Here is a 22,070-nt window from a genome sequence, read left to right as displayed (position 1 = left end):
CAGTAAAAGCTGCAGTGAAGAAGATGCAGATCGGATTCTCTAATTACTCTCTGGTTACACTTTTTGCGAACAGATTCATAAATCAAGCTAATAAATAAACTGGTTTCTCCTTGGTTAACAATCGCTCTGTCTCTAGTAAAACCTAATCAGTTAGGAAAAAGATAAAAAAGAAGAGATATCTGTCTGCTGTTATCTGATAAAAATGGAAAACAAACACTTGTACAGGTTGGTTCCAGATGACCAGGAATTTCGCGTTGGCAGAAACAAAAATTGACTAACCAGAAGAAAATGAAATTTATATTCTATTTTATAGTAAACAATGCAAAAATAGCTGTTGTTGGAAAAGAAAAAAACTGCAAACACTAACAGAAACACTAATGCTAACAATAACAGTAACAGTTACAGAAAATGTAATAGTGAAGTTAAAGCTAACACTAAGAGCAACAGTGACAGCAACTCACCTGTAGGCCAAATTCATGCATTTAAAGAGCTTGGTCAGCGACGTCTCGATCTCCAGATGGGAAGTGATGCCCATGCTGTTCTCATCGCAGTCACGATCCAAGTCCATGCGCGGAAAGTGCACCACAGTCTGAGGCACGTAGAGCTGAACGTCACGACAGGTGTTTGTCTCTTCTCCAGCTTTATCGAGGCTGGGATCCTCGGGATCGAGCATCTTTACCTCGCCATCGTCCTCGAGATCATCTTGGGCTTCCTCAGCCTCAAAGTGCGACACCATAAACTGACCCGAATGGATCGATTCGCGTTCCGCCTTCGATGCCAGCATCTCTGCTGTTGCCAGCTCTGCCGCCGTGCTGTTGCTGCCAGCGCCAATGGCGTCTGTGCTGCCGCCGGCATATTGCAGCTGAGAGAGTGAAAGAGGCAGCGACTGTAACTGCAGTTGCTGCTGTGAGAGCGACTGCGAGAGCTGCTGTTGGTGTTGTGGGTGTTGTTGGTGCTGTTGTTGTTGATGGTGATGTGGGAACATGTTGTTTGTGCGTTGGTAGCTTTCGTATTTGTTCAACATCATTTTTTACTGTTATTATTCTTGTTGTTGTTGCTGTTGTCGTTGCTTTGGTTTTGTAGTGTGACCAGGTGCTGTTATTGCTTTTGAGCTTATTGTTTTCTAACCGTTTTCAGTTTCTCTAGTTGGCTTTTCACCATTATTCACAATTCAACTCTGCAAGATGTTAATTAAGTTAACACAAGGATTCCTTTTATTTACACATTTTGCATAAAAGCTGTATGGTTATATCTTATTTTTAAAGATTATCAATCTAATTACTTCACTGCTGAAAACTTCAATTAACACTTATATTTTTTTGTATTTATGGATTTGATTTCTTTTTCAATTTGCACTTTTATTGATACGCATTTGTGTATGCTAGAAATATCTACTATTTGTTGTTATTTATTAATTATCTGAATTGAAATCGCAGCATTTTTGCGAATTGTATTTCGTTAAGTTTTTCAACTTTTTTTCCGCTTCACTTTTTGCACTTGTTGTTTGCCATTGGTCTTGTTTTTCTGCTGCTTATTCTTCACTTTTTCTAACGGCAAACACGCCCGCTTTTTACGCTAAAGCGCAGTAATCACAATTCACTACACAATACATACACACTCACAATTCATATACACACACACATACACTAATATAAAGCGCAACTATTCGGTTTGACAACAAGTTGCGACGTCAGTCAGTGAGAAGTGCTGATAATAAAAAGTCAGAAAGAAGCTTTGTGCGCCTTTTTGAATAGAACGCGACGACACCCGTTGATAGCTTTTCAATTTCACAAACGGTACTGATCGAGCTCGAGCGTTCGCCGTGCGACGTCAACGTCAAGAACAAAGCTGAAAACCTGTGCGATTGCGATTATTTCCCAAGCACACAATCAAAACATAAAACAGCTGACGATAGCACACGTCGTCGTGTCGCTTTCTCTTGCTCACGCTCACGCTCTCGCGCCACCAGCAGTTAATGCTCTCTCAGTGACTTCTCGTTCTCTATCCCACTTATACAAGTTAATTATTTATTTAAAAATAATAACAAAAATATATTTGATTAAGATTCCGATTGGAACCGTTCTTTATTGAAATCAAATTAGAGACTAAAGACTAATTCTAAAGCTAGCCCTATATAAAGCTGCGAGTTTCAGCAGCGGCGTTGACAGCGCTGCTTTGGTTGGTGAATTGGGTGCAATGCTTCTTATTCTTGGAATTGCTTGCACCGGCATGTGGCGGATGTATTGGGCAACTTGGAATGTTTGCAGGTGCACTCGGCGCGTGCAGGAAGTTGGTCAGACGCTGAGTCTGCATTTTGGACATTTGTTGTTTGGGTTTCGAAATGTTTTGTCTGTTAACTCTTCCCCTCTAATTCGTGCTTGTCCTCAAGGCGAATTAGGCAGTGGATTTTTCTGTAAATCTTCTTGCTTGCGGAGTGGTGGCTTCAATGTTTCTGATGGAGCTGGTGTTGGTCCAAGTTGAAGGGTAATGGTGTTCTTCTTCCGACTGCAAGCGTGAAGTCCTAACGCTGTTATCAGGATGACACCGAAGAGCGTTAACATTGTAATGCTGTTGACCATGGAATGCGTCTGTATGTATTGCAGCTTGTTGGTGTTATTGAGATGAAGCGCCTCCAGTGCTTCTAGGGATAAAATCCTTAAACGTTCAGTTTCTTCGGCTGTTATTTGTGAGATTGGCACTTTTGGTTGCATAATGACTGGCTCCATATTGTTGAATAGCCGCTCTTTGATTTGCATGGAATCGTTGATTAGGTGAATTAGAAATGACCCTCCAGATGATTTCCGGTTCCATTCCAGACCAAATTGCCGTTGAAGTTGTTGAGGAGAATTAGACCATTGTCGATTTCCTCATCTCCGGGATGTGATCCGCGTTGCTACTGCACGAATACAATGTGTTTGGCTTACATCAATAACATTCTTTTTGTCGTACAATTTTTGGTATGCCATATACTATATCATTATACAAAAATAGTTGACTTATTTCTAAGTGTACAATTGCGTTATTTTTTACTATTGGTTTTAATAAAATATTTTGATATTCAATTTCTTCTAGGTTAGAATTTTGACAATATACAAAAGTGTAGTTTTATTATGAAGCATTGATATATCGGAAAATTCCATTATCTCTTCGATTGACAATGGTGGCATATTGCCTTTTCTAAATATTTCTCCAATTTCTGTTAGTTCATTTTCATTTAGTAAAAGAGTATTTGCTATATTTAATTTGGCCCACTGAGTGGCATATTTGATATTTACTATTTCATCTTTTAATAATCGGATTTCATTATGAAGGCTAATGGCTACCTCGTTACTAAGAAAACTACTTTTTGTATTGAATTAGTTAGGAGTTCGATAAGGACGTAAGTTTGTTAATTCTTTTGCTCCAGTTGTGTATTAACTATAACCTGTTGATTATTATTACTGATGAGATTATTGATATTTTCCTTTATGACGAGATCGTCATGATCGTTGCCTGCTATGTACTTCCAACCTGTACCTAACCAATTTAGTGACCTAGATTTTCATCTGTTATTGTTTTGAGTGCGTTAGTGGTAGCGATTAACTCATGATGTATTGTTGAATATTGCTTTAGGCCCTCTTCAGTGTGACTGTTAATAGGTCTATAGGTCTATTACATGTACTAATTTTGTTGAGGATGTCTGTAACTTTCCCAGTCCCCTATGAATGGTCACTGTCACGTTCGTGTAGTTTGTAATGTCCATTGTAGCTTCCGTTATTGTCCATAGTAATACCCTGCGAATATTATGATTTGATGTTACTTTTATGTACGATCTTCCAGATTCTGTTAAAATGTTTGTATTTTTATCTTACTAATTCTTTCTTAAATCTTGGGGAAATAGTGTTTACTTTTACATATATTTCTTGTCCTGGCTCATAAAATTTTTATTTTGTGCGACAATTGCCTGTTCGTACTGGTTGGGTTTGTCATTAATGGTCGCTTTTTGGTTGTGGAGTGGAAAGAGTAGTTATATTCGTATATAGCTCTATCCAGGAGCTCTTCGAAAGTTCTATTTAAGCATCTCATTACTTCGGAAAGTGTCTTATTGGCGCAGTGTAAATTGTAATATTTAACTGATCCTCAAGCATGAATTTTATGGCCTTGAGTTGAGAGATTTCTCATTATCTATTACAACGAACTTAGGAATCCATAATAGAAAATAATGTCCCTAATTGTCTTCTATTGCTTTTGAATTGATTATGCGTGCCTGTGCTAGTTTTGAGAATTTATCTTTGCTGTTAAATGGCCTTTGGTTGAGTAAATGTCGATGTGAATGATGTGACCGGGATATTCAGTTTTTTATTTCTGGATTAGGGGATGTCGGTCATATTTAGATTCCTTACTGCATTGCCTTTTGTTGCTTATTTTTGACTGCACTGCGGTGTGCTCTATTGTGGATTTTGAGGATTTCCTCCTCTTGTCTAGATTCGTTGGTGAGGTCTACAGTCATGGATTGAGAGAATCGGGTTTTGACGTTTTTGAAATATTTAGGATATAATAGTTGTATTTTCCCATTATATCCTCAGTTGTTTGATGCCATTTATAACCGAAGGGTTGAGGTATTTTTAAGTGTTTCTACTAATTCTTTATCGTTAAATTCCTTTTTGTATATTTCGTCGATGGAACGTGGGGAATGGTATAGAGAATATGTAGTCGGATTTATCTGATTTGTTAAGAAATATTTGGTTCTTGAAAACATTAATGGGGACTTCCATACTGGGTATTAGTTCGTGACTTGAGCTTTCTGCACTATGCTCTATGTCAGTTGATTTCAGCTACGACGTTCTCCTTTCCACACTAAGTAGGATTTCCATCTTTTAACGCACAACATGATGGTCACATATAAATAATTTTTGAGAGCTTTAAGTGACCAGATGATGGCCAGCATTAGTTTTCTTCTGCTTTTGCTAGTGTTCTCGATAGGAATGAAATTGGTTGGTTGTCTTGCGATAGGACGCTCCTATTGTAATTAGACAGCAAGATTCTTTAGTAAAATCTGGTACATTGAAATAAGACAACTTCGTAGAAAGCCTTCAATGCTTCGGAGTCAAGAGTAATTGGTTTTTGATGACCTGTTTTGGACACGTGTCCATCTTCCCTCTTAAAAGAGACGTAAGGGGTTTTGCTAACTTAGTAACTTTGTATGAAAGAGTACTAAATATGGCTATCGCTGCGATTAATTTGTTTCGATGCCTTTATGAAATTACAAAACCTTTGCATGACTCGCAGCCATTTCATGTTGGCATCTTGAAAGTTCGTACTCCAAGTTCTTGTAATGATTCATCATCCAAACAATCTTAGCTATGTCATCCAAAGCTCGCTTGCGTTTTTACAAATGGGAGTTGTAAACTCATACTTTCCGTTAACGGAAACATATCGGAAGGTTTCAAAGGGATTTGATGAAAACCACTTTTAAGGTCTAAAACACTAGCTGTGCAATCAGCTGTTTGCAATTCAGCCCTGGGCTTGCATATAACAATTATGTTTTAATCAAGTTATTGCTGGAAATACATGCGAAGAAACTACTTGGATTTATTTCTGCTCTTAAAGGTGTCGTTTCCTAAAATAGCATCAAAAATCTTTTAATAAGAAAAATTTCACCTCAACATCTGTTATATGAACAAAACCAGTGTATTACCTCCTATCGAGACGGCGTGAAAAGGGTTTTTATTTGGAGTGGGGTTTTCTACAAATTTCGGCTTGAAAGTGTCAATGAGAATTCTAATTATTTGGCCGTTTCAATCTACAAGTAAAGTATGGGAGAGAGGAACTCTTTACTCTAAAAATTTAGACAGAGTAGTCATAAAATCAATAATATAGTCTTTGTTCTACGTATTCTATTGTTTGTTCTACGTCTGCGTGAGTCTCGTATTCAGCGACTGCTTGGTATCGTAAAATAAAATCATGTAGTTGACAAATTTCGTTTGAACGCTGGAATATAGTACATTGGCCTAGGTGGGGCAACCTGTTGAGAGGTTGTGGCAACAGTGTATTGCCGTGGGTTGGCAATTGGTTGATACCCAGAATTTGGGAAATATTGTCTTGGTAGTGGAGTTGGTGGTAGTTGTCCGTAGTGTAAGTATTGTCGTGGCTGTTGTTGTCTGAAAGGGATTGGTGGTGGTTGTCTGTTTGAGAAGATGACATTCCGTGGGGCTGGTATGGGTTTACCATTACTGTTTCTAAAATGTGTCGGATGTCCTTTTAAAAGTGGCATGTTTCGACCTAAAGGGCAGAGATGTAGTGCGGTAGGTAAGTCTGCTGGTTCTTTCATGCCTAATAACCGAGGCGTCACCTTGTAGCCCTCGAATGAAAGTGTCTAAATCTCTGTAAACGGTTCAATTATTTTTTTCAATAAAGTTTTTTGCATTTATATGGACATAAAAATGGCTCTATAGTTTGCGCGCAAGCAAAACAACAAGCTACAGGATTTATGTTGTCATTGGCAATTGTTCGGCTAATATTTCGCTTATAGCGGCTGTTAGAGCGGCTCTGTTATCTTCGTTCATTGTGGGTCTGTTTTGTTGATGTTCTAAATGCCTATTGTTTTGTCTCTCAATTGAACGTTGTCTTTGTGCTTCGTTCACTTGTTCTATTTCTTCTGGATTTAGTATGGGGGTCGAATTGTTAGACGATTGGCCATAAGCGATAAGATGAAATTTAAAAGCTATTTTTTTGTTTTTTGTTTTTTTTGTAAGTACTATTTAACAATTTCAACGGTTCACCAGTTCGTATATGCGTGTGTGTATTTCGCAATGGCGCATGATCCATACCTTCTGGAGAGTATTCTGAGAACACAGTTCTCACAATCTCACCTGTTACACTAGCTAGGCTTGGCAGGTTTGTGTTGCTATTGGGATTTATTTTCATTGTGTGTGTGAGACACTCAGTTGAATTGGCAATTCATGGTAACGTGGCAGAAAGACAGTGGCAACCATTTGGGGCATGCAACAACCACCAAAACAGTTAACTGGAGAAACGAAATTGGCTGATGCAATCGCCTTGCGAATTGAGTAACCTCTTGTTGGCTTCTGTTTGCCACAGGCTGCAACACGTGCAACGTCAAGTGAATCATTCTTCTCTGCGCCTGCACATAATATTTACATACACATACACACACCTACCCACGATTGAATACGTATGTATATGTAGAAGCGTTGAGATATACATATATATACTCAATGCATAACAAAAACAATTGCCAGTCGTGCTTTTACGCGGAATTGAATACAATTAGAAAGACATTGTTTTTCATTTCTTTTTTTCTTATTGTAGAGCCGAGAGCTCAATTTACGTCATATGCTGCATTTGTTGACCATTAGGTTTGCCCTTCTTTGGCCTGCGTGCACTTTTGACCTCTGCTTTTTTAGACACATCGCATACACACACATGCACCCACATATCAAGATCGAAATTGACGTAAACTGAGAGCAGAGCAAAAGTCTAGAATTGTTTATTTGAACAACAATTATGTTTTTAATCAAGTTATTGATAATACATGCAAACTACAATAAACATGCCACGTTTAGAACAAAACATATAAATAATAAATTGTCTTTAAAGCGACAAAATAAAATCAATATACTTCATTATCGTTCCAAATTTGGACATAAAAATGGCTCTATAGTTTGCGCGCAAGCAAAACAACAAGCACTTACAGTGCCCTAACACACAAAAGTTATGAAAATGTTTAAAACAAAATTGTAAGTCAAATAGAAACCTTTGAAGTTGAAAAATAATTCTTTTGGCATGATTCAAAGAATCTTTAATTAATCATTAAAAGTCTTTTTTCAGTGTTGCTTACTTTAACTTCCAAGAAAACAAGCTAAAAATGTTTTATAGAAACCTTTTAAGTGAAAAATAATTCTTTTGGAATATTTAAAGAATGTTTAACTTTTTTTTTTTTCATTTGAAATTTCAATTTATCAGTAGCTGAAATTACGTTATAAATACAGAATACAGGATTGAAAAGAAAATATTACTAGTAAAATAGCTAGATGTGGCGTGAAACCAGCTAAATTTGTCAACACTACTGCGCACATGTCCAAAATATTAATATTAGCGCATTGCCTCTTTTTTATTCAACATTTTTATGTGGAAAGTGTTAAATAAAATGTTAAGAGGGGGAAGAATCTATTATCAGCAGCCTGCGTCACTCAAAAGTGCAGTTTTTCGAATGAATTGTAGAATTATTAATCATTTGCCGCCAGTTACAGGTACAGTGCAGGTCAATCAAATAGTGCCTTGTAATCGTCGCTAATAGAATACGTTTATAATGTATACTTATGTATTTTTTTTATTTGTTTATTTAGTGCCACCATGGCGTCCTCACAACAACATACACAGCAAGAACAACCAGCGTTCATCACATATTTCGCACCGGATTCAATATATTGCACATCAAGTTTAGATTCCGATTTTGAACAATACAACAACAAGAACATTGACAATGGAAAGTTTAGATTTACCCAAGGAATTGTATTGGGATCTCAAGCTGGAGCCGGCTTCGCCACCAACAACTGTGGCCAGCGAGCTCTTCTCGCTTGATGAGCCAACAGTCGCCACTTTTCTGTATGACGATAACTTTGCACATGGTAAGTTTATAAAATGATCAATTTATATTTATATACTTAATAAATAACTATTTATTGCAGGCATTTCTATAATGAGCGACGATGAGGCGGAGAGCTTGCAAGAAGCTGTCTCCATGGAGTTGCTTAGTGGCGAGGATTTGGTTGTGGAGTTTCTTGACCTGAAGGATGAAGGCAAGTTAATGGTGACATAGCACATTCATAGATAAGATTAAATGTATCATAAATGTTGGCATAATTGAAGCGTGTAGGCAAGATAGAAGGGCAAACAAAAGTAGCAAGCAATGAAATATCAGATGTAAATTGTTTAAATTAAAAGTACCAAACTGATTCAGTGATATTACAAAATAATTAATTTTGCTAATAGGTTTAAAATAGCTTACAGCACATCTTTACAACTTTCGGTAATCACTATAAAAATTCAATTATTAATTTTGAATACATCGATTGATTTAGAAGAAAAAACGTATTAAAAGATATAATACCCGCTTAAAGACGAATCTTTGATTATATTGTCTACCAAGTTCAATTTGAAAACACTGAACTTTGAACGTCTGAAAAACGCAGACAAACAATACGAACTGATGCTTAGCCTGATCTTGTTTATTGATTCACGCTGAAAAACATTTGAATGTTTAAATTTTTATGCATATACTGAATACTATTCCAACTTAGCTATAACCTGTTTAGGTCTTGTGCGCGTAACTTTGTAGGAAAAATTTGAATTCTTTAATATCGGATGAAAAAAACTAAAAAGTTATAGAAATTCAATGATATATTTTGAAAAACTGGATTATTATATAATTATCATTTCTCAAGGGTGGTATGAAGTTGAATTTAAATCAATTTTGAATTTCACAAAAATGCAAACTTTTTTAGACAGACTTTTTTGTTGTTTATCTGCTCTCTTAACTGATTAGTTATCAAAATCATGAACAGTCTGCTGGTTTTTGTTTTTTTTGTTCGACAGCTGAGTGTCAGAGTGCAGTTGACAAACCGGTTTGTTTGTTTTTGTTTTTGTTTTTTTTATATATATATTGTTGAGGAATTTGGTGTGCTTGTTTCGCTTGTTGTGTCTGGCATTGTCAAAAGCGTAATTATGGCTTATAAACGTGGTCAGCAGTCACTACATAATGTTCACACTGTTGTAGAGCGGCTCTTAAAAATTATACTCTCTGGTTTTTCTGCTTTTTCACTGTGGAACTGATCACGTATCGATCTGCAGCTCTCCAAGCCGACAAATCTACGATCACAATTAGAGAGTCAAAACTATTGAGCCTCTCTCTAAGAATTCGGAACAAACAAATTAAGTTGAAGGTCGTTGTAAACCAGAAACTATCATTTAACCCGAGGAGAAACCTTTAGAGTTCCGCTTCAGAGAGAAAGACAGAGCAAAGGTTCAAGGATTTATCAGTTGGTCAGATCAATGAACCAGTTGATCTTTGTTTGACGATCACAATCTGATCTGCATATGGAAATTTTATGTGATTTTTGAGCAATAATTAACTAATTTTTGGGCTCGGATTTAAATTGTCAGGAAATTGCAATTTGTAATTTCTTTGTTTTAAATTTAACTCTTTCTTTTGGGACGTGCCCCCCATTTTTGCATCAACATCAACAACAAAAAACAACGCTTGTCTGACTTCTTTTTGGGCTTGGTCTGTTGTCATCATTGCAGGCTCCTCATAACAAGTATATGGGGAGCAGCTGGTGCATACAGCTTTCATCTCTGAAAAGATTGAGAGACCGAGCTTTATATAGGGCGCTGTCATTGAACTCCGCAGCTTGTCGCTTGTTACGAAGTGCAGCTGATCGTGAGCGAAGGAAAAATCAACTCTACAAATAATGGAATACTATAATAAAATATCTGCTTGATTTAACCTTTTGCTACAAACGACAGGTCAATTGTATATATTTAAATTGCTTGCGAGGTGAGGTGAGGCGAGTTCAATGAACGTCATCGTCGTGTCGTTTCATTGGGGTCTCTCCCCGCGTCGATCAACGATGTTTATTTGTTATAAATAATCATTTAAAGGCCTATCAACATTTTGGGAGTGATGGAAAGAATATTCACAGACCTGTTGGGTTACTTTTCACATGTATTTATTAAAATTATTGATAATGCTCAGTTGCTCAATAGTAGAGATTAAAGCTCATGCTCTCTGATCGGTTGGACAGTGGAACTGCAGTTGATTTAAAACAATTTCATAAATCGTTCAAGAATCACTATTCTTTTGATTTTAAATGTTGGCGTCATGAAAAATACCGTAAAACAAATTGCATTGTTATTAGTATCACATAATATAATACTTATATTTTATTACGCAAGATTCCAAGTTATTTTCGATGTCATTGGGACAGTATACATTTAATTGTAGCTACATATCTACTCTATATCATTGGAAGATCGCTTTCACTCTTGTTTATTTTTCCAATTGTATCGCACCAACACAATGGCGCCTGTCAAATTTTGAATGGTGTCGACTGTCTGTCATCCACTGTGCCAAGTCCGTTGGCTTTGGAGCTTCGGTGTCATGTTCGGCTCCGGCTTCAGCTTCGGGTTTGGGTTCGGGTTTGGAAGCGATTGCTGCCGCTGATATTGTCACATGCTGTAGAGATTGATCTTATTGCAGGGCTTGTTGTCTCCTCTCCCACACACAAACTCACACAGTCATAATTGCTCTCTCTCTTCTCACGCGTGCTCTTTTTCTCGGTGTTGTTCGTTGACTTGTTCAGAGCAAAAACCGTGCGCGCTCTGTGAACAATGCTCAGTACAAATTGTTACTCTGACGCGTGTGCTCGACTAAAAACTCGGCTTTGGTTTCAGCTTGTCCAACAACAACAACAACAACTACTATAATAACAGCTAAAACTGGAAGACAAAGAAACTGCCTTCAAGCGAAAAATAAATAACAAATAAAACGAAAAAGACAAAAAGCAAAAAGAAAAAACCAAAACAACGACAAAAAGCAAGACCCACGTCTTTGCGTTTTGAAACGCGCAAAAACGTTAAACGGAAAATAACGCTGAAAAATAATTGAATCGGAATTGATTTGGTGTTTAATACCAGCGAGAAAGAGAAAGAGCGAGCAAGCAAATCAAGGCAAGGTGCAAGCGCGCACTAGTGCTTGCCGAACTGTAACTTGAACAGTGACCGCCAAACTGTACTCGAGCCTGCATTTTGCCATTCGCAATTCGCAACGGCGCCAAACAAAACGAAACGCGTGCGTTTGAGGCGATCATTCCGATCTAACTATATGTAGCTGATCAACGGAACCACATCGCATCTCTCTCTCTCCCTTTTCTCTCGACTATTTTCTCCCCGGGGCCTCTCATCTACGTCCTGTTACTAAACTGTATCTAAGCTGGAGCATCGGTTTCAAAATTTCGGCCAGAATTCGATAGTGAGCGCACAGGACTTTGTGAGCATGATACCACACTGTGGATACCGTTACATGTGGAACCGTGAAATTGTGATCAATTCGCAAAAGTTGGTGAAGCGACGTTAAACGGCTTAATCGTCTCATCGCAGCTGCCTCTGCTAACCACGACTCCCAAAGTATTTGCGGCAGCAGTTGACCAGAAACATACCCATATACAAAACTACATCCAATTGCAATTTCAATTCCCCCCGCCCACATAAAAAAAACAGCACCTACATATAATAATAAGCACATTCAATTGAACAACTTTTACTTTGTGCCTTTTTGCGCTTATTATTATTATTATTATTGTTATTAACTTGGCAAAAAACGCGTGTTTTGCCACAGCCATTACCAATTTATTTTTTGTTTTTGATACCCGTTCAAAATTTGCTGTGATTTTTAATCTTAACAGGTTATCGCGCCTGTCATAATCTCTCTTTTTCTTTATATAATTCTTTAAATACATATCTTTAAAGTCGCATCTCGTTAATCTAGCAGTTTTAGATATTTAGACACTTAAAGTTTTAGTTTTAACGTTTTCCACGTTATATGCCTTTTACGCTTTCAGCGTTTAGTTACACTTAATTTATAAGGTTAATATTTCCACTCCCCCCTTTTTCCGTTATTGCCACTTGTTTTTTTACGCATTTTTCATTGAAATTTAATATCATTTTTCTGAATCTGAGTCGCTGCTGCCGCAACTATGAGCAGTTATAATATATTTATGCAACAAGCCTATGGTTAGTATATTTAAATATGCATTAGTTGGATAACTAATTTATTGTTATATCTATAAGTACCCAAAGTAGGAAAAGGAACTATAAATATGATATATGGATCTTTAAATAGATTTGATGAAATCGATCCATGAAAGATGAATATATGTGTCAGAAGTAGTTACAATTCCCTTTTAATTATCAAATATTGAAAAGTAGGAAAAGGAACTATAAATGGTATGATCGATATTAAAATAGAATTAAAGAAATCGATCCATGAAAGATGAATATATGTGTCAGAAGTAGTTACAATTCCCTTTTAATTATCAAATATTGAACTGGCATGATATTCTTCATCATATGGATTGGATATTTCTTACACACTTGGAGTCTTCAATATTTTCTTGAAGTTTCATCGTAACTGAGCAAAGTCTGGCTGGGTATTAAAGACGACTTTCCGGTCGGGCGGGTTTATCATGCTGCGTACTTCTCTTTATTTTATTTGTTGTTGTTGTTTTTGTTTTTTATTGATTTCCATTTGCAGCGATTGGCTCGCTTTCTGTTTAGTATTTATAAAATTCATTTGCATTTTATGAGTGACTCTGTCTCTCCGATTGGACGCGCCCTTTCCAAATATTTGCAAATTTCTGCGCACAATACGAAGCCAAATAAATACTATATTTGTCTGTCTACTGATAAGTCTTTGCTATTTCGGATTTATTCGGCGTCTCAATTTTTCCTGCTGCTGCGATAAGAGTTTACAATCGTTTTTTTTTTTTTAAATACTTTCTATGACCTTGACCTACTAAAAATTTGCAGACAGTTTCAACCGAGAAACGCAGTTTGTTTATTTACTCATAAATAAACGATGAGGTGGAAAACCCCTTCTATTTTCTTACGTGGGGATTTATGGGAAATTTGTAAATGTAAAAATCACAACATTTCTGATTTAAGCTACTGTTGTTTTTCTAGGCAAACTGCTGATCTGTTGTGTTGTTAGAAATTTCTAAGCATACTTATTAGAACCACCAAGGTTGTTTTTAATCATGCCCCCATTAAATATTAATATATTACTTTACAAAAAAAAAAGTATTCTGAACGATAGTGTCGAATGGCATTGCTTCGCTTCCCTCTCTCAGCAGCCGTTCTATTTGTTATTCACAATGGCAACTTTGTTTGCATTAATCTCTGAATTGTTTGTCTAGCTTTCCACGCTGCAGCTGACTTTCAACTGCAACTGCAAATTGCGTTGTATGCAGAAAAAAAATGTAGGACAAACTGCCTAGAGACAGACAGCACGTAACTTAGTATTATATATATATTAGTATGATTGCTGCTCACTTCATCAATATCAAATCAAGTATCAGAGTACTTTTCAAATGTATTTATTGATTCTAAGTATGAGTTCATAAAAGTCATTTAATTGTACTTTGTCTGATTTGTGTCAAATCAATGAAAGTTTATGATCATTGGGTTGAAATGACAATTAATATAACAAATCAACTGACCTATAAAATAATTGTAATTGACCGAACTGTTTAAATTTTAACAAATCAAAGATTATATTTGGTATTATGTACTACTGTTTTTGGGTAAGAAACAATCCCTTAAGCCATCTAAACAGCTAAACAACAGTAATCATATAATAAAAACCCTGATGAATTGTTCTCTTGAGTTTTGGGAATAGTCGGAAGTAACACTGAGCCAAATCATGAGAATACGGTGATTGCGGAACGATATTTGACGAATTTCTGCCAAAATGGTCACGACTTTTTTGCAAAAAATTGAACGTTTTCGGTAGCAAACTAGATTTGGCTTTAAGTAGGCTCAAATTGTTTTCACAAATTCTGCTGATATTCAAATCATATCATTAAGGTCTCTAACAGTCTACCTTCACTTTTTTGATGTCTTAGTCATCTGTTGATGTCGCTGGAGTGTGCCAAGTCATCAACAGGTTTCCGACCCTTTTTGAAATCTTTGTACCATTTTTCTGCCACATGGTACAATTACTAAAAGCCTTCCGCAATATTCTCAACGTTTTCGCAACCGAAATTTAATTCTGAAAACAAAATTTCATGCTTAATTAAATCAGAAATGTTGAGCCCGCGAAGTTTAAATTCAACTTTCCTCCATACTTTTTGCCCACATTAGTACTAATGAATATTTAACATTTAAATATAATTATTGTAAAACATTATTAATGACATGTTATCCAAGAAGCTGAATAGCTATTGTAATTTATTTCCATTTGTTTTAAATACTTTGATTACGTCTGTTGTAGAGTATAACTATTGACTGCATATCTAATCAACACCCTGAACGGGTCGTTAAACCGGAGTGCGCCCTTAGCAACAAATCAATTAATAATCAACTATACATATATAACTGTCATTCTTTAGCTATGCTGACAAGACATTTGCCCACATTCAATTGGCAACAAGACCGATCCAAAGTGTGCCCTTAACTGTTCTGCATCTATGTTAATTTATTGACAACAAAGCAAAGTATCTTACAGCTTTCCAAATGTCTCGCGAGAAAAACACACTTCGACACCCATTTGCATACTTACTTGCCATATGTTTATATAATATATTGTGGGCGCGCCCAATTGAAATGCTTGCGAGTGTCTATTGAATTGTATTATAAATTGAAACTAGATTTTTATGTAAATCAATTGAGAGTGTCGTTGCAATTGCTCTGTTTATACACCTAATATATATTGTAGTATATCGGAGGGGGAACGTGTTATGTTAATGGAGACCAAAGTGCTTAGGAGAATGCGACCCAGCCCAAGGTGTTTAATGTGCCAACTGTTGAGTCCAGCAGGTGCGCAGACGAAGGTCATCATTGCTCTCTCACTCTACGGACTGGAACTGGAACTGCACTTGGTAACTGGCTGGGGATATTGTTGATAACCTTTGACGACCGTTAGCGTTGTGTGTGAGCTTTTTTTTTTTTTGCTTGACGTTGCTGCTGCTGCTATTCAATTGAGAAGAGGCAACCAAATAATCAAATCGGCGACATGGCAGCGACTGATTTCAATATTTGTCGTCTCTCTTAAAATTTAGAATCAATAAATTGAATTGAAGCAAAACAATCTCAGCTGAAAATGTGCCACAATCAATATGCAAATGTTTACTATATGCTGCCGCTGTTTTGCTGGTCCAGGCGTCCTTCACTTCAATGGAAATCAGTTTGAATTGATAATATATAGAACAACAACAGTTCTAATCATATGTACGACGTAGTTGTTGTCGTTGTTAGTGCTGTTGCCGTTGCTTTTGCTGGTACAGCCATGCAACAGATGTAGCAGAAGAATTGAAAACAAGTGGAAGTCTCTAGTAAATTAACATCGATATGCCAATCATAGAAACAATAAATCGTTTATGATAACTTTAGCATTGTAACGCATTTACTTACGTAAATGATAAGGTTTTGCAATAGAAATTGTTATTATATAATTTTCAATCTTACCATAAATAGTAGTGAAATCGTTTTAGATAGCTTCAAGTTTGTTATGAATATATCTTCATTATTGATAGAATAGAAATTCAAGTTTACTAAAAGAAATTTCCTTTGCCCATTTCTATAATAATTAATTGAAAACTTTTGCCTTTTTTTCAGAGTGCCTACTAGACCAAAAGGCGCCGCACTACATCGAGTATGAGACAGCAAGCTTCCCACAGCACCTTGATGTGGTGTCGCAGGCTCTACTTCCCATAACCAAAGGACAGGTCGCGGAATTCCAACACTGCGATGCTTCGTTCACTTTGCAGCAGCTGACCCCGCCTCAGTCGCCGCCTCAATTTCATGCGTACCAACAACAACAACAGCAACAGCAGGAACTCGTCAAAGAGGAGCAGAAGGTGGTAAGACAACATAAGAGATTAATTTGCCAAAAGTTGTCCTCTATATATATTCCTTCTTCTCAACATTAGCAGCCCTATGTCGCGGATGTCGCTGCAGCCCCAACGGCAGCGGTCACTCCGGCCTATAGTTTCACCAACAACTGGACGCCAGTGAACGACAACGTTCGCGAAGCTCAGCTTGTCGATGACATTGTCAACATGCGGGCCAAGGAGCTGGAGCTGCCCACCAACTGGCAGCTGTACAACGATGACTGCGAATCACAAGCGTCGTCATCGATGGGCAGCAGCAGCAGCAGCCACAGTGACACCAGCGTCACAGGCAGCAGCGTTGCGGATGCGGATGAGGAGTGGCTGCCAGAGACGAGCAGCAACTCGCCAGCGCATACCATCGAGGAGGAGCAATCACCATCAGCCTCACCCAGCAGCAGCTCGGGCAGTGCCAAGAAACGCACTCGCACCTACGGACGCGGAGTGGAGGATCGTAAGATTAGAAAAAAAGGAGCAGAACAAGAACGCCGCTACGCGTTATCGCCAGAAGAAGAAGATCGAAATGGAGCACGTGCTGGGCGAAGAGCAGGAACTGGTGCAGGCCAATGAGGAGTTGCGTCGCACACTCTCCGAGCGTCGCAATGAATCGCGATATTTGCGTCAGTTGATTCGCGAGTTCTACGAGGGCCGCAAGAAATAGAAATAGACAAAAGCTGCTGCCGTCTGCTTTAAACCTTTAAGTTCAAAATTTCACCTTAGTTTAATGCCTTTTGCAAAGTTATCGTTATCGTTATTGTCACGTTGTAAATCCTATCATACTCTTATTTTTTGCCCAACAATCTGCACAAATGCAAAACCAAACAACATCCAGCCAACAGCAGTCTGTCCTGGCCAGCATTTTGGCACTTATGACAAGTTGCCCCACAAGCAACTTCGACTCCTTTTTTGCCAGTGCTGGCCGAGGACAACCCAACATCATTCCATGCCGCACAGGCCAATGGTCACCCATTGTGGGTGCCAGATTTTATCAATAAAAAAAATATATACGAAAACCTTTTTAAATCATATCATCAGCATAAAACAAAACCCTGTGCGGTGACTGCTGTTTTTAAGAATTTTTATTAGCATTTGCTGCAGATCTTTTGACAATTGTAAATTAATGAATTTTATATTAACAATAAACGTTATACAGCATACTTATTATCAATGTATCAGTAATAAACTTAAAGGGTTTTCAAAAATGCAATTGCTTTTTTTATTTATGCTTAAAAAGGGAAAGGCATTAAAAACAAAAATTGAGGAATTCTGAATGTTTTGAATTTTGGTAATTCCAAAAAGTTAAGTTGACTAGTTTTTAGTAGAAGCATATTATAAAATGTTTGCTAATATCTGTCCTTTGAATTGGAGTACTACAATTACCAGATTGTATGTGTAAAAACATTTTTATACCCGCTTCCCATCGAGTAGAAAGGTATTATAAATTTGCATCTCCGATCAGTTGTAGGGGTAAAAATGCTTACTACACGTCCTAGTTGCTTTGACTGACAATCTGGTTTTTACTTTATGGTATATTTTAAATCTAGTGGTAGTATAGAAAATATGCATTTGTATATTTTAGTATTTTCGGTATACTTTAAAAATAATATCGCACTGTTTTGCTTTTATTTAGAATGGTAAGCGGGTATCTCACAGTCCAGCACACTCAACTGTAGCCTTGTTACTTGTTTAAACTTTTTAACAATGAAAGTAATAATTACTAATAGAGTAGTTAAGTAGTTGTTAAACAAAGATGCGTTGTTGTCTTCGAGTGTGTCAATATTTAAGATACCCTTACAAATAGTTTTAAAATTTAAATATTCGCTGGCAATGGGAATTTTCATTAATAGTTGAATGTTGAAAATCGTAATTTGAGTGAGTAAAAGGAAGTTTATCTTTCGAAAATAAATGTTAAAGTATTGTAGAGCATTCGAACATTCATTTAGAATATGTTTAAACACTTTCCCATATGAGTGTAAAAAAGTTTGCTTAATCAATTTGCAGTCAACAACGTTCTCAATCAGCTCACTTCCGCCCAACGACAAGCACACGCGTCGCTGTGACGTTGGGGATTTATAATCGGATTATGATTATGTCTATGAGGAAGTTATTAGCCATGGATGCCTTGTTAGTATACAGAGACACTGGAAACTTGTGTTCATCACTCGAAGTATGTGCGTCACAAGGTGCATCGAGAGAGCGTCAATTAATTGAAAAAATTGAGGGTCGACATCATGCAAAGGGTCGGAGGCGATGGAGATTGATGCAGTCAGTCAGTGCCAAAAGCGAATTCGAATCCGAATCCAAATTACGGTGGCCAAAACAACAGCAAGACAATTTCTCAATGTTGGATTCTGGTATTCTTGGTGTGCCCGACTTTGGGATTTGCGCGCCAAGGCGCATTTGACTGATGAGATGGCGACGTGAGCCACAAGTTGACTTCTTGTTGTTTCCCAGATGCTTTTGGCCTTTGGCAGTGACTGCGACTGCGACGTCGACGTCGACGTTGCTTCGGTCGCCATTTTTACTACTAAACTAAATTTTCCACATCGTTAATTTATATTAATATGATTTCTGTGTCAACGGTCGACGCGCTGCCGCCCATGTCTAGCAACGTTCGCGTCCTCGTCCTCGTCCTTCCTCTATTCATTCTCTCTCTCGCTTCCTCTCGTTTGACGCTCTCCCGCCGTGTGTGGATGTGTGTGTGTGTGTGTGTGTCACCGAGGGCTGCTGCAGCTTCAGAAAGAGCTACACACACCGAGCGACACGACACCCATGGAGGTCGCCGCGTCGCCGTCGCAATGTTTATCTAAATTGTTATTTTTCACACTCACGCAGTTCAATGAATTTGTGAAAATTACGTTTGGGACTTTGTGTTTGCTCATCGACCTCGCCGCGGCTCTTCGCTTGGCGCTTGCTTGGCTTTCTCTCTGGCCGCCCGGAACAGGAGGGCTCTCTAGACTGTGACTGTGTGAATGTGTGTGAGACTGCGACTTTAAGCATGTATTGGCATCAAATTCAATTTGCCTCCATTGTGTTAATCCTGTTATTAGCCCGCCTCGTCGTCAACGCACGCCAATCCTTTTTTCGTCCATTCTTAAACGCCACATCGATCGACTAGCGAAATTTCATTTCAAGTACTTCAATCGCGCTTAAGCACACGCAAAGTAAACTGAAAGGCTTTTCGCCTAGGCGCTGAATAAATTAGAATCTATTGAGAGATTGTTACGATATCTGCACCTGAGGCAGCAGCAGATCGTGATTTTTCATTTGAGTAACTGCGGAGTATCCTTGACTTTTCGATACCCTATATATATAGTAAAATGAATCGGTTTTCTATATTCTTATTAGCTTTGCAAATAATAATTTGTTGGTCTTTCATTTAATAGTAGATATTAATTATAGTATTTAATCCAATATGCTAATTAACAAAAACTATTTGGCTATCTCTCAAATATGACAATTAATCACAAAAGCTTTTAATTAGGAAAATTAACACACATCATAATAAGCATCTAATTTTATTTAAGTCTACTCAAAAAAAATAAATATGAAAATGTTTTTTAAATATTTTAAATTTTAAATGTATTACTCATTTTATCATTATTATTTTGCATACTCAAATTAAAATTTAAGGATAGATTAGAAAAATCATTTCTGAAATTAATCTAAATATGTTTTTTTTTTAAATAAGTACATTTAAAACTATTATAAAATACGTTTAAAATAAAAAATAATGCGTTACATTATTATAGGATAGTTTTGATTGGCATTTTCTTGTTTTTATTTTTAAGAATTGGATACAAAAACTTTTAAACTTTTTTCAAAATGTTCCAAGTTCCGTTAGGTAATGATTTTGTCATTTTTTTAAAAATATATAATATTATGCATGAACAGATATCTTTTGTAGACTTGAATACGTTTAATATTAAATTCAACTTCTATTTTTAATTTTTGTTTTTCTGCAGTCTATTGTTGAGATCCCCGCTGTTCTTTGCCAGGAGTATTTGCCAATCTCTATAAATAGCAAACGAAAATAATGTCTAATCCCACTTAGCTGCCCCGTCTGCATATATTCGCAAATATTATATGTATGTGTGTATATAGCGATAGTCGATGTTGTGTATGTGGCATGTTGTGGAATCAACCCTTAGGTTTAACAGGTCGAGTTTGGGTTTCATTTGCGAGGTGTAAAGTTTTTCAATTGAATTGAAATCGGCCCGCATTGACTCAGGAGTAGGAGGAGGAGAAGGCAAGTGTACCCCGTTTATTCATGTTGTTTACATATTATTTAAGTTTATTTTTATTAGTCGGTCGAAAGGTGCAAATGGAAATGTATGTGAAAACTGTTTGGCCTGCGGGCCAAGATAAAGAATGGGTCATGACGGCTGTATGTGTATGTGTGTGATAAGATAAGCAAAAAATCAAACAGTTGGCTTTTATTTTTGTCGAGGGAAAAAAGCAGCGAGCATAAAAATCGTGTGTAATGGAAATTTGTTTTGTGCAATTCCATTTTTGGTTAAATGAATTGAATTCGCCAATTTCGCTTTGTTCCCCACTCTATTCTTCTACTCTTCCTTCTTCTTCTCCTCCTTCTCGCTTGGTCGTTTATGGACTCTCTTTGCTTTTGTGGTCTGCGGTAATTAGAAGATCTGACGCTGAAATGTTGCCTCATGTGGTGCTAAACCAATTTGTGTGGTCTGTAATTATATAAGTATGTTTCGCATCTTTGAGATACATGCGTGTATCTATAGTAGTTCTTTTCCGCACTTCCGTCATATTTTGCGGTAATAAAATTTACACTAATGGACGCATAATACATTTAGCTAAGAGATCTCCAGCTATGACTCATACTGAACTCAAGTGTACTTGTTACGACTCTTCACCACTCCACTTCAATCCACCCGAGCCATTAACAATTGGAAAAGCCGCAGAGCGACTGTGGCTCATGTGTTTATCTTTGCCGTATCTGGCATCAGAAAATGCAAATCCGATTGTTCCTCATTAACATGCCAAGGGTTAACTTCATGTCGTTCTCATTATGACATTGTTAAATGTTATGAAAAGAGTGTCATGTTTTTTTTTTTCCAACCCCTCCCACAATTCAGCTCATATTTCCCCAACACATTGATGATCCCTTGGATGTATTGCCGCCTCCTTGGCGTCGCTGCTGACTTTGGTGACTTGCAAATTAAGTCCACCGAGGGTTGCCCACTGGCGTCCATTTACAGGCACCGCCAACAGCTTCATCGCTGACTTATAATTGTGTTTTAAAGTGTTCCAAATGCTGCTCGTGCTACTGCCCAGGCATTATCTGGGGAATGGCTGAGTGATGCGGGGTGGGCGGGGGTCATCCTTTGACTACCACGCTTGGTTCACTTACAGGCCATTTGGCATTTGATTTAGCTC

General features: G+C 37.3%; 2 protein-coding genes and 1 long non-coding RNA gene across 4 annotated transcripts in view; 1 reads left to right on the top strand and 2 right to left on the bottom strand.

The window, feature by feature from the left end:
- LOC133834968 (protein WBSCR14 homolog) overlaps positions 1-7,427 on the bottom strand; it is a 28,870-nt gene extending 21,443 nt beyond the window's left edge. The window contains exons 1-2 of one of the 2 annotated variants that reach the window (XM_062264773.1): positions 7,331-7,427; positions 462-1,177 (exon numbers count right to left, since the gene is read on the bottom strand). In XM_062264773.1, the coding sequence (XP_062120757.1) occupies positions 462-1,027 (566 nt within the window). In that variant the 5' untranslated portion in view covers positions 1,028-1,177; positions 7,331-7,427. Of the gene's footprint in view, positions 1-461; positions 1,919-7,330 lie in introns of those variants that run through there. The other variant, XM_062264772.1, reaches the window with a different exon arrangement.
- Positions 7,428-7,628: 201 nt separating this feature from the next.
- On the top strand, positions 7,629-17,871 carry LOC133834969 (activating transcription factor of chaperone). The gene is given in 6 exon segments (XM_062264775.1): positions 7,629-7,739; positions 8,349-8,630; positions 8,691-8,801; positions 16,393-16,637; positions 16,707-17,129; positions 17,131-17,871. Coding segments are annotated over 5 exon segments (1,119 nt in total). The 5' UTR covers positions 7,629-7,739; positions 8,349-8,485; the 3' UTR covers positions 17,326-17,871.
- On the bottom strand, positions 13,277-13,954 carry LOC133844755 (uncharacterized). Its single transcript, XR_009894630.1, has 2 exons — positions 13,571-13,954; positions 13,277-13,507 (listed from the first exon to the last, which is right to left on the bottom strand). It is a non-coding gene; the product is annotated as an uncharacterized LOC133844755 (long non-coding RNA).
- Positions 17,872-22,070: the final 4,199 nt, after the last annotated feature.

The sequence above is a fragment of the Drosophila sulfurigaster genome, chromosome 2L (assembly GCF_023558435.1).
Source record: "Drosophila sulfurigaster albostrigata strain 15112-1811.04 chromosome 2L, ASM2355843v2, whole genome shotgun sequence".
Taxonomy (NCBI): domain Eukaryota; kingdom Metazoa; phylum Arthropoda; class Insecta; order Diptera; family Drosophilidae; genus Drosophila; species Drosophila sulfurigaster.
The sequence above is the reverse complement of the archived record's forward strand: the minus strand, read 5'-3'. Positions and strand labels throughout refer to the sequence as shown.